At 37.1% G+C, this 15,220-nt stretch overlaps 2 protein-coding genes across 4 annotated transcripts in view; both read left to right on the forward strand.

The window, feature by feature from the left end:
• Window positions 1–8,686, forward strand: part of GIMD1 (GIMAP family P-loop NTPase domain containing 1) — a 51,778-nt gene extending 43,092 nt beyond the window's left edge. The window contains exon 4 of the mRNA XM_077782956.1: window positions 8,673–8,686. The gene's annotated coding sequence lies outside the window, so the exon portion shown is untranslated. The remainder of the gene's footprint in view (window positions 1–8,672) is intronic.
• Window positions 1–15,220, forward strand: part of TBCK (TBC1 domain containing kinase) — an 87,246-nt gene that overhangs the window by 5,366 nt on the left and 66,660 nt on the right. For all 3 annotated transcript variants that reach the window (XM_021525507.3, XM_021525509.3, XM_077782955.1), the window contains one exon: window positions 985–1,057. In XM_021525507.3, the coding sequence (XP_021381182.1) occupies window positions 985–1,057 (73 nt within the window). The remainder of the gene's footprint in view (window positions 1–984; window positions 1,058–15,220) is intronic.

Below are 15,220 nucleotides of genomic sequence, written 5' to 3' on the forward strand. Positions count from 1 at the left end.
AGATGTATAAATTCCCCCACAAAAGGCTTTCAAAGGGGGAATATAAAAATAAAAGAAAAACATTCAAATTATTTTTTTGTAAAATTAAACTTTTTAAAGATTTATGCTAGCATTGTAGATGAAAATCTCAAATTTTTTTCTTCCAAAGTAAGCTTAAATGATCTTTTGAACGGAAAAAGGACAAACAGAGTTGAGTAACTAGCATTCCAGCTATAATGTGATGACTGTGTTCCTCAGTTTTCCATCATTATCTTACTGTAACAGTTATGTTACTAAAATGTTTGGGATAGTTTAGTTGATTTGATTTTGAATGTGAACATTGACTGCTAGGTTATTGGAAGTATCAAAGCTGTTTTGGAAGTTTCCTCACATGACCCTGTAGCCTCTTGCACGCTTGTCTTTTCCTACTGTGTGGTTGTTGTCTTCAGTCCAACAGTACTTTTGGTTTTCCCTCCATATTCAGAAGCAGCCCATCTATCTTCAGAGCATCCCTACAGCTCCATGTTGGGCAAGAGGTGCTACAGCTGGCAATGTGCTCATTGGCCTGTCAGGACTGAAGCTCCTGTGCTCACACTGAGTCCCTTTTCTCAAAGCTGGGCTTACTTTGAGTCTCTTCATCAACCCAGCCATGTATTTCTGCAAATTTATATATACTTATCTTTGAGACCTCTCTTCTTCAGTTGAATCTGACTGACATTGGCTGAGGGCTTAGGTATTTTTTAGGAGATTACTGGATGCTTAGATGGTTGGATTGACAGTGCTTTGCACAAGGAAACTGGGAAAATAATTTTCTGTATCTCATAAACAAAAAATAGTGGTGTTATTCATAAGCTGTACATCTTGTAATATGTAATTATGTGTAATTTTCTGTACAATGTATGTCCAAATCCTTCAACATCTGCCAAATAGGTAAAAGAAGAAGTCTCTACTCTGAGTTTCATCTGGATTCCAGTCCTCTTATACTTTTTTTTTTTCCCAAATTAGAGAGACTGGTTGTGGCAGCTGAACACTGTGAGAAGAGTCTGGAAGATTTGCTACGAGAAAGAAAGCCTGTCAGGTGAGGTGTCAAGCTAACTCAAATCCACTCATCCTTATTTCACATATCATCTGCAGCAAAATCCTGGACCATCTTTTAACTTTACTGGTTTATCTAAATTTTACTCTGTTAAACTCCCTTAACCTAAAGGCATTGTTTAGCAGATAAAAATATGCACCCAAAGAAGGAGTACTCATTTCTGTGAAATTTTGTTATGGGGAACCTGCTAACAATTAAAATAAATACTTTGTAACTCAGAAAATACTGTAGTTTTGGGGTTTCCTTTCAAAAATAAAACTAGACCTATGACAGGATATGGAACTTTCTAAGAATCAATGTGAAGGTTAAGTCTGCTAGGTGATGAAATACAGCTTTCACTAGAACAGATGGAATTTCGTGTGTGTTTTTTATTTCTAGAATTCTATTAATTTATCTAGAAAGTGGACAAGATGTCAGATAATATGCCCTGTGTTTGTGTTAGCATTTTGTGGACTTGAACTTGTATGACAGTGTGTGTTGCAGAGGGCTGTAACTTGAGGAACGTTAGGGAACTACAGCTACCATTTTTTCTTAAGATAAAGAGGTATTAGGTGTAAAGGGTTTTTCATGTGTGATATATAGTTCTTCACGAAGTTTTGCATCAGGTTCCTATTGTGCAAGGTTCCAGGAACATTTAAAGTAGAAGTTCTTTTCATTCCTTTTTCATTCAGTTCTCACACTGTTCTTTGAGCATGTGTGTCTTGGTGTCAGATGAGAGGCACTCCAGACTGCCTGCTTCTTTCTAGACTGTTTTGGAGAAGGCTTCCATGTATCTATTTTAATTTGCTTTAAATTGCATGATGTAATATATTTACATAGATTCTGTGACAAAACTTCCTCAGATAGCAGGCATGGTCTACATGCACATCCATTCTGCCCTTTTATACTAGCATGTCTTTTGTGGCCTCCAGAAGGGTTTTTTAGATCTTTTTAGATAGGTTGGTAAGGTATGCAACTTTGAGTTTTGGCCTACTGAAAGAAGTTACTTCCTTAGTTTGTGGTGTTACCTCAGCTCTTTGGGCTGTGGCTCTGTTAAAAGTAGTAGCACAAAGCCTGGCTTTATTTTTTTCCTCTTGTCTTGAGAGAGTTTTTGCTGTAGTAAATTGTTCTACTATCAGATCTTTCTTTTAATGAGCCAGTTGGGATTTCTTCTGGATGTTGTAACACTTGAGGATAAGGGCTACAAGATAGCCTGTATGTATATCCACAGTTTTTAGAGGCATTAAAGTTTCATCTACTGTGAATTATGGTTTTTGCAGTAGTACCTAAAGGATAAATTATGTTCACTTCAAATGATGTTTCTTGCAAGACTGACATTTTCCTTTTATTTTTTTATGAAACCAGAATTTTTTTATTCCTATGGAGACCTAGAGACTTTCAGAAATAAGTTGGGAGGACCAATTCCCACTTTTTGGTTATGTGATCTGTCTATATCAGTTACCTTTGGAGGGAATATTTGGCTATTTTATGAATTCTCATTACATTGGTCAGTGATAGCATAGCTGGCTACACATCCAGAGCTGACACGTGTGCTATTGCAATTAATTCTTTCAACTGTTTATGGAATGTGAGAAACTGCTCTTCTGGTTTCTAGATTAATTTTCCTTATGCTTGCCAGTAACCTAAGTCCTTTGCACCTGTACTACAAGCTGATGTAGAGTCAGCAGGAAATCTTCTATTATGTCAGGGCTGAAATTCAAGACATTACATTATGGACAGTCTATCATTCTATACATTCTGGAAAACAGGCCATACAGCTGTTATTTGCAGCTAATCTTTGCTGAAGTCATGCATCAGGTGTAGCATACAATCCTTAATATATGAATTATATTTAAAAAAAAGAAATGTAGCAATGTTCCTTCTTCAATTATCTTCAGACTTTCCCCAGGTTTTCTAATTCTAATAGACCAGTTGCATGTAGGGGCCCAATACTGGAAATTAGAGCTTCAAGTGTTTGCTGCTGTGTTCTGTCACAGTGCAGAAAGTCATTTTACTGAGCATACCATCAAACATTCACCAGAAATTGGAGTTGTGACATATTCAAGAATTCATTCATTCATTACCTAACTGTACTGTGTCAGCAGTCCCCAGGAATTGCAGAGATTGTTTGTCATTGTCCTCAAAGTTAACATGTTCAACTTCATTTTCAAAGATTAATGCAAGTAAGTGTTTGGTAATCTATGGCCAGATTACTTTCTGCTTTGAGTGTTGCATATTTGGGATCCTGGAATAAGCTATAAGAACCCTTCTCAGGTAAATTTTCCCTTCTGTTATAAAAACTCTTATCAGGTAAATTTCAAGAACTCTCAAAGTGAGGAAATGAGTGTCAGGTTTTCACAATTCTTATCCCAGGTAAGCAGATATTGAAAAGGAATTTATTACAGCTCTCTAGTATTTTTTTTTTTTTCAGTGGATAGCCATGTGGACATAGTAACTGCAGTTAATGCTTCTAATAGTGACATTAATCCCAGTTTTCTTTACTGTGCTTCCATTGGGCATCACTGTAACAGCAGGGGAGCTCTTTTGGAGTTGTGTGCCACAGGAAATTCAGGCTGCAACCATGGATAAGAGGGTATGATAAGGGTAGGATAAGAATTTTAGGTATTGATATCCCATTTTTCACCAGACTACTGTCCGCTGTCTTCCCTGAGAGAGATTGTAGTCCAGGTCATTGTTTCCTGTTTGAATGCTCTCAGTTTAGTATCCTCATTGTTGTGCTCACTGAAAGGGTGCACTTAATTTCAGTTAATAACAGTCACACTAGTGCAAAATCAGGGCTCTAAAGTATGTTCAGGAGTCAGTTAAATGTTTTAAAGGCTGGAAATTTACGTAGAGTCACACAAAAATAGTAAATACCTGATTTAAGATCACAATGGTTTATTGCTGTTCAGAGATTTGAAAATGTGTCTCAGTCTAGCTGGTTTCCTCTCTCTTCCTGTGCATACAAGGATTTTTTCCTTGTGAATTAATTGAAAATAAGTCACAAAAAATTATGATGGGTAGATGTTTTATGCTTAAACAGTCTCACTCAAGTGGGAATCAAAATTTTAGTTTTTCCAAGTTGCTAGTTGTTAGTGTTGCTACCAAAGACCAGAATGTAGCATGTCCATTTATCTTTAAGGTTCTCCATCTTTTAAACACATTTCCAACTACTCCTTTGAGATACCTTTTCCAGACAGTGTTAAAGGAGTTATTTTCTCTGCTCCTGTGCTGTTATAAAAGGAGTTGTGAGCACTTCCTTTCCTGTCATGATTCAAGTGTGATTCTTCTTTGAAGAAGTTGGTCTGCACTTGTATTCATAACAATAAAAATGCCAGAAAATACTGACATTCAGCAGACTTTTGGCACCTACAGTACAGTTTCTGGGTTGGTCTTCAATTTGTGGCTTGGACAGTCTAAGTCTATTTCTTTCTTCAATAAAATATTGTTGTCATATGTTTTGAAAGTCATGGTATTGAAAAATTACTAGTGAACCATCAGATACAAGGTAGAGTTTGTTATACATGGAACATTTGATGGGAAGCAGACTGTGTCTGCAGCTGTTTACTGGTTTGGAGAAAACATGATCTGATGGATTCGGATGAGTACATTTTATTTAGCTACATTAAACAGTTGTCTGTTCATTGATTGGACAAGAGTTCTTCATGCCATCATTGCTGTTAGTATGCTTTTGGCAAACCTGAAGTGAGACTGTGGTATAGAAGTTATTAAGTGGGGAGGAAAACAATTTCTGAGTAGCCAGGCGTTCTTCAAAAATTTTTGTAAAACAGGTGTAAGTCATCAAAAGGCCAAAGGTTTTGCATGATTTGACTTGAAGAGCTGCATATGACCAGAGTTTCATGGGCTGAGTGTATTCTGCTTTGAATCAAATCTGTGTTGGAATTTTACATGAGAAATCCATATATCACAATAAGACTGAATTTGGCAAAGATAAATTAGGTAATAGTAAAATGAAGTAGTATTAATAAACAAACTTAAAGGTTTTTGCTTTTTTTTACCTAAGCATGTGTGAAGTTCTTAGTTTGGACATTTAGTGTCTATAGACTTTTTCTTTACGTTCTTGATAATGCTTTGCTTGCAAAGGCATGGTGAAAGATTATCTGTTGGTCTGGAATTGTTTATATATTGTCCCATTATGCTTTTCTTCATATGGAAGCACTGGTTTATTTCTGTAAGTAATTCTTAGCCTGACTGCAAATCTTCCTGTAGCATTCCTTTTAGCATAGGTTGTCTCCTGTGATTGCCTTTACTCTCACAAGAAAACAATTGTTTGGAATGGAAAAGGGGTGCAGCTTGCATGAAGCATTAGCGCTGAACATTGTTGCTCAAGATGTTTGAGTGATCTTTTTAGGTATGGAACCAAATTCTTTGCTTGCATAGTTGGCTGCACTGTTTGATGGCAGCACAAGGACATTTCAGAACACATATGTTTCCTCCTTATATGTGAAACATAGCAGTGAGTGCATGCTTGTTTCTTATCTTGTCTTCCGGGGGGGGGGGGGGGGGGGGGGGGAAGTGAAGAATCCTGCTCTTTGAGTTTGATAGTGTCTGCCTGTTATTAAAATATGGATATGATAGCTGTATGTAATTGTCCTGATTTCAGCTAGGGTAGAGTTAATTTCCTTTCAGTAGCTGTTCCAGTACATGTTTTTGATTTGGAATGAGAGTGGTGTTGATAAAACTGATGTTTTAGTTTTTTTGCTAAGTCATGTTTATCCTGAGTCAAGGATATTTTTCCTTGGCTCATGCTCTGCCAGTGAGGAGGTACACAAGAGAAGCTGGGAGAGGTGACCCAAACTGACCAGTGGGATGTTCCACACCACGTCATGGCCAGCATCAGCTGGGGGAGTTACCTGGACTGGAGGCCAGCCTGGGTCTGGGAAGGGGGCCTGGCACTGGTCAGTGGCTGGTGAGCAATTGCACTGTGCATCACTGGGTTTTCCCATTTTTTTACCAATATTATCATTTACCATTATTGCTGTATTTTACTTTATTGTCTATTATGCCACTAATCTTATCTCAACCTACAAGTTTTACTTTGATTCTTCTTCCCAATCCACTGAGGTGGGGGGTAGAGAGGGAGGCTGAGTGAGTGGCTGCATGGTGCTTAATTTCCAGCTGGGCTTAGACCATGACAATATAAAGTCTGTTGATGGGGAAAAAGTGCATGATTGTTTCAACCTTTTTTTAACTGTGCTTTTTCTGTAGTTCCTTGTAGACACTTCATACAGATTTCCGTGCTAAAAGCAGTATTAAAGATCTTAAACAGAAGATGAGTTATGCTGAGTTAATTGAGAACAAAAGTACTGGAGAGTTTTGAGTCTACAGTTTCTAGTGAAAGAGAATGTTGAATTTCAAACAGACAAAACACCATTCTCAGCGGGAGGGTGGCTTCATCCTGCAAAGATATTTCTGCAAGGAATTGTGTAAGAGTCATGTTAAAACTCCATTCTGCATTAATGAGCAAATTAGTACTGATGAGCTAATGGCTGAAAACCCAAATGTCAAAGTTGTACTGTGCAAATCTTAAGGGATTTAAAGCACATTATTAATCCAAATGTTGATTTATGATAGTTGTGTTTAGCATAAAAATTGCTGTAGACTGTGAGAATAAGATGTGGTTAGTATATGGTTATTCTAAAAAAATGCAGTGTTTGACACTTCATCCTGCTTCTAGAAAGAAAATAAAGAAGAGTGAGCACTTGTTAGACTTGCTTTATAGCGCATCCTTCTGGAAAGGGACTTTATTTTCTTAAGTGCAAGTTCTTGCTTTTGGACTACTTAGCAATGTCTTCAAGGGAGCATTTGTCACTGATTAGGGATCAAACAGCTGGTTTATTTAGATGCATTGATATGCTTGCAAACATCTCTAATGTCATTCTGGTTTGAGATTTATTTCTTCTCTGAATATGGATATTCTCTTCTTGGGTGTGTAACTAAATAGGTACCAGGGCATTGGACATTGTTATGATGGGAGTGTTTGGAAGGCTGGCAGATCAGGCTAGTTTTAAGGTTTCATTCATTGATTAGCAGTATACATCTTACTAAAGGTTGGTTCATGCATATTGTTCCTCATCACTCTGTAGACAGAACTGATACTGTAAATTAGCTGTGAGTATCTAGTACCACAGGGCTGGTGCTGTGCAGTCAACAATGGCAGCTGTGGTTCTTAAAAGTCTAGGTGGTGAAGCTTGAGAGCTCTTTAAGCAAAGTATGAACTGGTCGTTCTTCTACTATTATCTAATGCCTGATATTTTTATGTAATCAGTGCTATGCAGCCTCTGCAAAGTGTGATTTCTTGTATTTCCAGTAGTGCTTATTTTATGTTCTGCCAGTCATCCTTCCTATATATTTGGGAGTATGTCCTGCATATTTAGAGTTGGTTCTGCTTCTCTTGCCCTTTAGTCTTACAAATTTTGGTGTGTGATTTTCTTCTACATGCAACTGCAGCCCTCTCTCCCCCTTTGGTGATCACATTTCTCTTACCACTTTGAAGAAAATTTAGTATTAATTGTATGGTGATTGATAAATTCATAATTTATAGTCACAGGCATCTGCTTTGTCTACACGTAAGTTTATGGTTACCTCTCCACATAGGTGTTTTCTGCCTGTTGTGATGATGTGCACTGGTTTATAGATCAAAGTGATGTACTTCCTAGCAGCTTTTGCAAGATCAGTTGTTAGCTGTGAAATTCCTAGCAGCACCACTGCTTATTGGCCTAGTTGTAAAGTCCCTTTGATCACTTGAATTTACAGGCTGGTCTTCTTGAAACTTCCCGTTCTGTTTCATTTTTTAGCAATGTCTATACCATTGATAGAGGAATTCAGATTTTTTGAGGGAAACACTAAAACATACTTAGGTAGGCTTTTGACCTTAGATATTTAGATTTTATTTTTAAATATGTTATGACCAAGTTATTTGTTAAAGTAACACTGTTGCAACATATAATTTACATAGAGTGCCCGGCTTCAGAAGATCTGTACAGTGTTGCAAGATTTGTTCATAACTTTAAAAGTTCTGTTGAAATTTTTTTAAATGGGGGAGAAGGAGTTTTAGTTAGGAAAGTGGCTTGTTAATAATGCTTAATCCTCTCATAGACATGCCAACAGAATTTAATTTTAAAAACCGATCATTTCTGACTGCAAGGAGAGCATTGTTTATTGATAGCTAGTTAATGATTTCTAGAGCTGTCAGTTCTGTTTATGCTGCCACACAGCTGCAACAACGTTAACTGCATCAATAATTACCTTTCATTTTCATCTTTTCTTTAAAAATTTTTCATTTATCAGGCTTTTCTGATCCACCTAGGGCACCACAGTAAAAATAAGGGACTCTATCTCCTTGTATGATGAGGTTAGGGACCCATCACTTCTCTTGCTGTGTGGAGGAGAAAGTCGGCATGGCTGATGTTAAGTAAGACTCTATTCTCATGCCATAGATACAGGTCTTCTTTAAAAATAAAGTAAAATATTTAAATCAGAGCTACTTCATCTGATTTTTGTATCTAGTGATTGAAATAATTTATTTCATTGCACGTTTTGGTCCAATGTAAAGTATCACTATTATATGTTTTAAAATGAGCTAGCTGAAGCTAAGATGAAAAAAAAAAACTTTTAAAAAGTTGATCAGGGGCAAGATCAAAACCTAGGAATGTGGATTGTCTTTCCCATTCTTTGCATTAAACAGGATGGCACTAGAAGTTGCATTAAAGTACTGCTTCACAAGGCATACTTATTTTTCAAAACTACGTTTTTCATTTATTCTCTATTTTTTTGGGATGAATACTGGATGTCCAAAAGGAATTAAGGTGCAATGTTTGAAAATTTTTGGTTTATGGCTTAAATCATTCAAAGTGATAATGATCTGAAAAATCACTGGACTGATACAATTGTTGTATTCAATCTGCTCTGTATATAAAGTTGTTCTTTATCTGTGCTTTCATCTATTGTTTCATGGACTTTTATCATACATTACAAGTTGAGACCTTCATAAAAGTGTAACATCATCTGTGTTGCTTTTAAAGTCACCCTTGCAGCTTAGAACTTTAAAAAAGGAATGAAAGAGCTTTCTGAGTTTCCTGAGGTGAGCGATGAACTTGTTGAAGATATCCTGTGTGAAATAGCCTTGTGAATGAGCTAGAGACTTCTGAGGACTCTGTCTATAAAATTCTCTGTTTGTTGCATTCCTTTCCAGTTCATTTCATTCTGGTAATGTGAATGCATTTCCAAGTAAATTGGCAGTGTTTACAATCTTGGTCCCCAGTGCCATTTTTTAATCAAACACATAATAAAGTGCTAAATAAACCATTCCCACCTGCATCAAACTCTCTATGTTCTGTATAGGGTATTTTGTAATTTATTTACCCAGGAAGACCCAATTTATCTGCACATCTGGTTTTCAACCCAGTTCTGCTTTTTATCCTGTTTTCCAGCTGGTTGATTGAGGAATAAGGAGGTCAGATGTCTTTCTTGAGGTCAATGTGGTGATTGTCTCAGCTGGGATTATACCCAAACTTTATCCTTTGCTGAACTATTTGACCACACCACTTCTAACCAGTCTATCCACATTGTTGGCAGTAAAGGAACTAACTGCAAATGTCATTTTCTTTGTTTTATAGTTTTGCTTGTATTGAAATATTGTCACTTTTATGAGTTCAGAAACATTACATCTGTTCACAACCTGGTTCCCTTTCACTTTGAACAGACGCAATTTTTTGTGATGAATCTCCTTCCTGTATTCCAAATGTGTATTAGTTTCACAAGTGCAGGGATAGTGATTGATGACGTTGCTGGTTTGTGTTGCTCTGATGTGCTTCCTCAGGGCAGACCCTGTCTGACACTCTGCTTTGGGAGAGGAACCCATGTTTTCACTCCTGTGTATGAGTGCTACAAGCTTCTTAAGACTCCTGCTTGTTGAGGTTCTCTTCCTTTAGAGTTGAATTTTTACAAGAATATGACAATGTTAGAACAAGATGCACCAATTTAATAAAGGACTTATGCATTGCAGTGTATGTACCCATGAACTGTAAGTCTGAGGAAAGAGAAACTCAGAAACATTGTATCATCAGCATGCTCTTGCTCTCTTTGGTCTTGCTCTGCCTTCCTGAGAGAAGTCAAAATGATTCTGGTTCCAGTTTTTGTTATTGATTTCCTCTTTCCTTAAATTGCTGCTGCAATAAACATGACCTAGTACTAATCCACATGCACATCTCTAGTACCTACAAAATTGCAGGACTCTGTGCAGTTAAGTACATGATGAGGCTTGCTTTCTGATACCAGTCCTGTTTTGTTTTCAGATTCTGGTAGGGCCTCTGTTCACTTCACATTCTTATTCAAAATAGTCCATTAAATACTGAATGTACTTTCCAGGCACAGCTTTCTTCCTTCTAAAACCTGGATTAGGAGCTCTGTGTTGACTGATACAAAAGCATAAAAGGAAATTAAATTTACAACTGGCTATAACCAGTTAAAAATACCACAAATATATTTGAAACAGCCAGAAAAATTTCTCCTTTCCTCAAGATTTTGCTTCTGCCTTCATTTTGCCCCAGCCTGCTGTTTTTGCTGTACAGGTACATAAATGTGTTGTACAGGTACATAAATGTGATAGGTTGACACTACTAGCCAGATGCCAGTGCACCTACAAGAGGTAGCAGGATTGATGCCCACATTCTTCACCAAAAATTAATTATTACAAAACCAGCACAATCACTATGTACTGATTACCTACACTGTAATAGCTGCCTCTGCATCAAAAGGGGAGATGATGTAGTCTAGAAGGTAGGACAGAACACAGTAAGAAAACAGGAAGATCTTTTCAGATACCAAATTACTCTTTTCATATTAAACTATTTCACTGTAGCACTGAAAAAAGACAGAGAAGCTGTATTTCCAGTTAATGCCATGAATGCACCTCTCTTAAAGATAATGGAGTGAATTTGTGTGTGGATTGGCATTGATTTTCCTTTAAATTGGAGGGAAACTGGATTTTCCTTTAAACCTGTAACTTCCATGATATTGACATGAATGCCGAAAATTCATCACGTCATTGTTTTTTTTCTCATGTTGGAATTTTTTTGATCAGACAGTTTAATGAGTCAAGCCTCCTGACCTCACCCATATCTGATTTCCAACTGTGTGATCTGTACTCTTTTTCTTCAGTATTCAATATGTCATGCATGAAGTAGTTTTTATTTTTCCTTCAGCAGTCTGTGGTGTATGTAGCAACTACCATGCTGCTGGCTGTCAAATGCATTTTTCCACAATTGCTTTTCCTGCTCCAGAGTCAAGCAATGATAAAATAGCAAGGAGATTTTACCAACAGAATTCATGATGGCTGCGGAATGTCACAGGATCTAGTAGATGATATTACCAGACATGATGCTCAGGAGGCAAACTTTTGTTTTACCCAAAAGAAATCTTGGATTAGAGGAAGTTGGAAGCCAGGAAAATATCAAAGAAAATTTCATATGTGCTTGCTTTGTATTCCCTTTCTCCTAGGCATATGCCTGCCTTTTTTGTTTTTGGAAAAAGGATAGTGGGTCTGAAATAATTTTTAGTCTGAGCTAATATGACTATTTTTAGGATTTGGAAGACCAGTAATTTTGTTTAAAATTGAAATAATTAGTTGCAATAATTGTTTGTTCCTAGAGCAGCCTATCTTGGAGTCCAGTTCCCACTTCTACAAGCAGCTGTATTATCATTCCCATTAATCACAAAGCATAAGTTAAAAGTTAGCCACTTAAACTTAATAATATATAGGTAATATTGTCAGGGTTATTTCAGCAGGAATTCAGCATACTACATTTTTGTCCTAAAGCTTTTGCTATTAAATAAAGCAATTCTTTTGTTTGATCTTGTGATTCTGTTGACCCATGGCTTGGGCAGTTCTAATCAACACTTTCTTCCCAGGTACTGCTGGGTCCCTACTGGGTGTGTATGCTCACTCTTAGCTAGCTCTCTGATCCCCTGATTGTTTTCAGGGCTGATTGTCTTTATTTGGTTCTTGATAATCCATCTTTCTCACTCTCTCTGCTAAAATCTGATCCCTTTGGAAAAGGTAAGACTCTGGGTATGCCAACTTCTTCTAGTACTATCCCTTTCCCCCTGGCCCAGAAGCTGTTCTCATTTGGATCAGGGAGCGTAGTGGGTGCACCAAGAAGCTTTTCTTCCCCACCCAACCTGACTGAATCCAAAAAGAGACAACAGTCTCCTAAGCAATCAGATTGTTTCATCACTGGGTTTGCAGAACCACAAGAGATTGAAAGTCTGCTAAAACATCTGTTTCCTGACAGGCTAGGTTCATTATTCCTGAATAAATGTCCAGAAAATGGTTTTGTGTCCTTAACAATAAGAATTCAATAGACTGGAGATCAGGTTGGCTGCTAAGTGGAAAAGGTAATGTTTTTTGTGAAGGCACAATGCAGCCACCTGTGTACTATTACAGTGTGGAAATTAGTCATTTGTCTGGTATAGCTTTTGGTCTGACAAGTTCTTGAGGTAATAAAACAATCCTCCTTTTTGTGGGTTTTTAAGTCGACTTCCCTTCTCTCTCCACCCACAAATGCCATGCACATGCCTGTTAACCACGCTGGGTTTTGTACTGTTGGCCGAACTTGCTCATACCAACTTGTAGAGATCTTTTTTTTCCTCATCCTATTTGCAGGACGGATCTGAGGGAGGAATACAGTTCTCCTTAGTGCTTCCTTTTCTATGCATTCAAGTTATATGCCCCAAATCTAGTATCAGTTTTAATCCTTACAGTCTTTTCATTCATTATTTCTAGTATGAAGGAACACAAAATGACTTCTTTTTATGGCTGGTTCTTCTCCAAACCAGGACAACCATTGAATTTAACCAGTTTGATTTTATACCTGTGTGCAATCCTTTCTCTTAAAGAGAACCCCTGTTCAGAGGCTTAGCTGACTAGGCTACAGATGAATAAATTTTTGGTATCTAGACTAAGGATTAAAATGCAGACAGTTTCTTGAACATGTGTTTGTTTTGCAAAGAATTTTATGTTTCTTTTCTTGCTGGTGGAGAGGAAAATAACCTTAAAACAAGTCTTTTTTGAAGAGCTAGGAAACTCCAGTGCATCTCACACGTGCTTTTACCTGCTGCATCCTAGAGTATTGCCTTAAGCAGGGGAATGATTTGTTTTACTGTAATATGAACAACCATGATCATCAGCTGTTGAGATGAAGAGGCTGCTTCATGCCACACAGCTATTATTATTATTATGGCCCTCCTTAGGTCCATGGTGTGGTGTGAATGGTGTCAAACCTGCCACATTTACATTTGGCGACTTCATCGCCTCTGTTCTTTCTAGTGCTTTTGCTGTTGGATTTTTTTTATTCACCTCCTGCTAAAGGAGGGTGCTGATATCTCTGCAGTTCAAGAGGTCCAGTAGTTAAAAGGGCTGCATTTATTTTAGTTCAACACTAGCTAGTCTATTGAAAAACAGACTTTCAGCTAACTGGCAAAGAAAGAGCTTAAGAGCACTGATTATTGAATGCTCTTGAAAAACAGTTTATACTCCTGTGATCCTGATCGTTGGAATGATGGATAGGGTTTATCTTGAAGAGCAAAGAATCCCAAAGCAGTAATTCCATGTATTTGCCTGAGTTTTGGGATGTCTTTTTAATGAATTGCAAGAGAACATGGAGAATTAATGGGTGTCTGAGGCCCCCTGGTGCCAGCAGAGCACACTGCCTGCCTCCAGCAAACAGCCACCAAATTTCACTTTTATTAATTGTTACTTCTGGTTTTTTAATATGCCATATTTACTTCTATTTTTTTAACAGAGAAGAGATGTTTAGGCTAGAATATCTCATAATGTACGAATTGTTCACGTGCAATTTTTTCCTTTATGGAAACATGAATACTCCATCATTTATTTTTCATGTCTTGTTTTGCAAAACTGGGCAGAACATGAGAGAGGGGATTCTGTTTGCCACCACTATCACTAGTATTTGCATTGAAGGCAAAAAAATATACAAGAAAGCTGAAGACTTGTAATTTTTTTTGCTATATTCATATTTCTGCCCAAGAATGACTGAAAGGTACACAGCTAATAGGTACACAGCTGTGGTGTATGTAACTTGTGGGTGGGAGGTGCTAGGGAGGAGGAGCTAGATGGTTGTGGGGTTTTGTTTTGGTTTTGTGGTTATTAGCCACGTGTTTTTGATCAAATTGCTATGACCTTGAGAATCACTTTCAAATATTATGATTTAAGATACAGCAGCATGGACATGTTAGAATAGATGCCCTTTGTGCTTAAAATTTATCTTAAAAGTGTATATTCACAACTATTGTGAATTAGTACAGAGCTCTTCTAGGAAAAAAGGGAGAATCTAGAGAATAGCTCCAGCCAGGGTAACTTAGTCATGGCTTTTTTCAATATTTCTTGTTGCACTAGTCTCAGAATTTGTTGTGTGACTTTTGTCAAAATCTAGCTATTTACTCTTGTAAAACAAATTTTTGTCATTCCATCAGATATGAATAGCAGCTGATGAAGTTGAATAAATGAATTACTTTTGGTGTTTAGTCAGATAGTTGGCTTGTTGCTGTCGTCAGTCTGAAATTCTCCTTCTCATTTTTCAGTTACACAAGTTTTTAATAAGCAAGAGAAGGTAGTGAATATCCTCCAGAAGTCTTGTATATTATGTGTTGTTAAGACTTGTATGTTGTATGTTTTTCTTTAGCAATGAAATAAAAAAAAAAAAATGGGTTGTAAAGTTAGGTCTTTATAAGCAGATATGTTTTGATTTTTTGACGTTGTGTAAAAACCAGTATCTGCAGAGGAAAAGTTACCAAAAAGACCTGAAATGGCTGAGGGAGAGTGGACAGAATTAGGAAGAATAGAAAGTTAAATGGAATCTCTCTAGGTGACATGAGACATGATGTCTGTGCCTTTTGTTCTTATTTAGAGTGCACTTTGGAAGCCTGTTATGGTGATCTGTGCAGATGCATGATCAGTTTTTCACAGAAACTCCTGTTTAAGGCTATCAGTCTATGGAGGAAATGGTAATTTTTGTCAAAATAAATAGTTATGTCAAAATATTTTGCATGGTCAGCTTTGTTGTTTCTCTACAAAAAATGGTAAGGTTGTTGCTGCCAAGGTTGTAAAACAAAATGTGCTGAAAA

The sequence above is a fragment of the Lonchura striata genome, chromosome 4 (genome assembly GCF_046129695.1).
Source record: "Lonchura striata isolate bLonStr1 chromosome 4, bLonStr1.mat, whole genome shotgun sequence".
NCBI classification, from domain to species: Eukaryota; Metazoa; Chordata; class Aves; order Passeriformes; family Estrildidae; genus Lonchura; species Lonchura striata.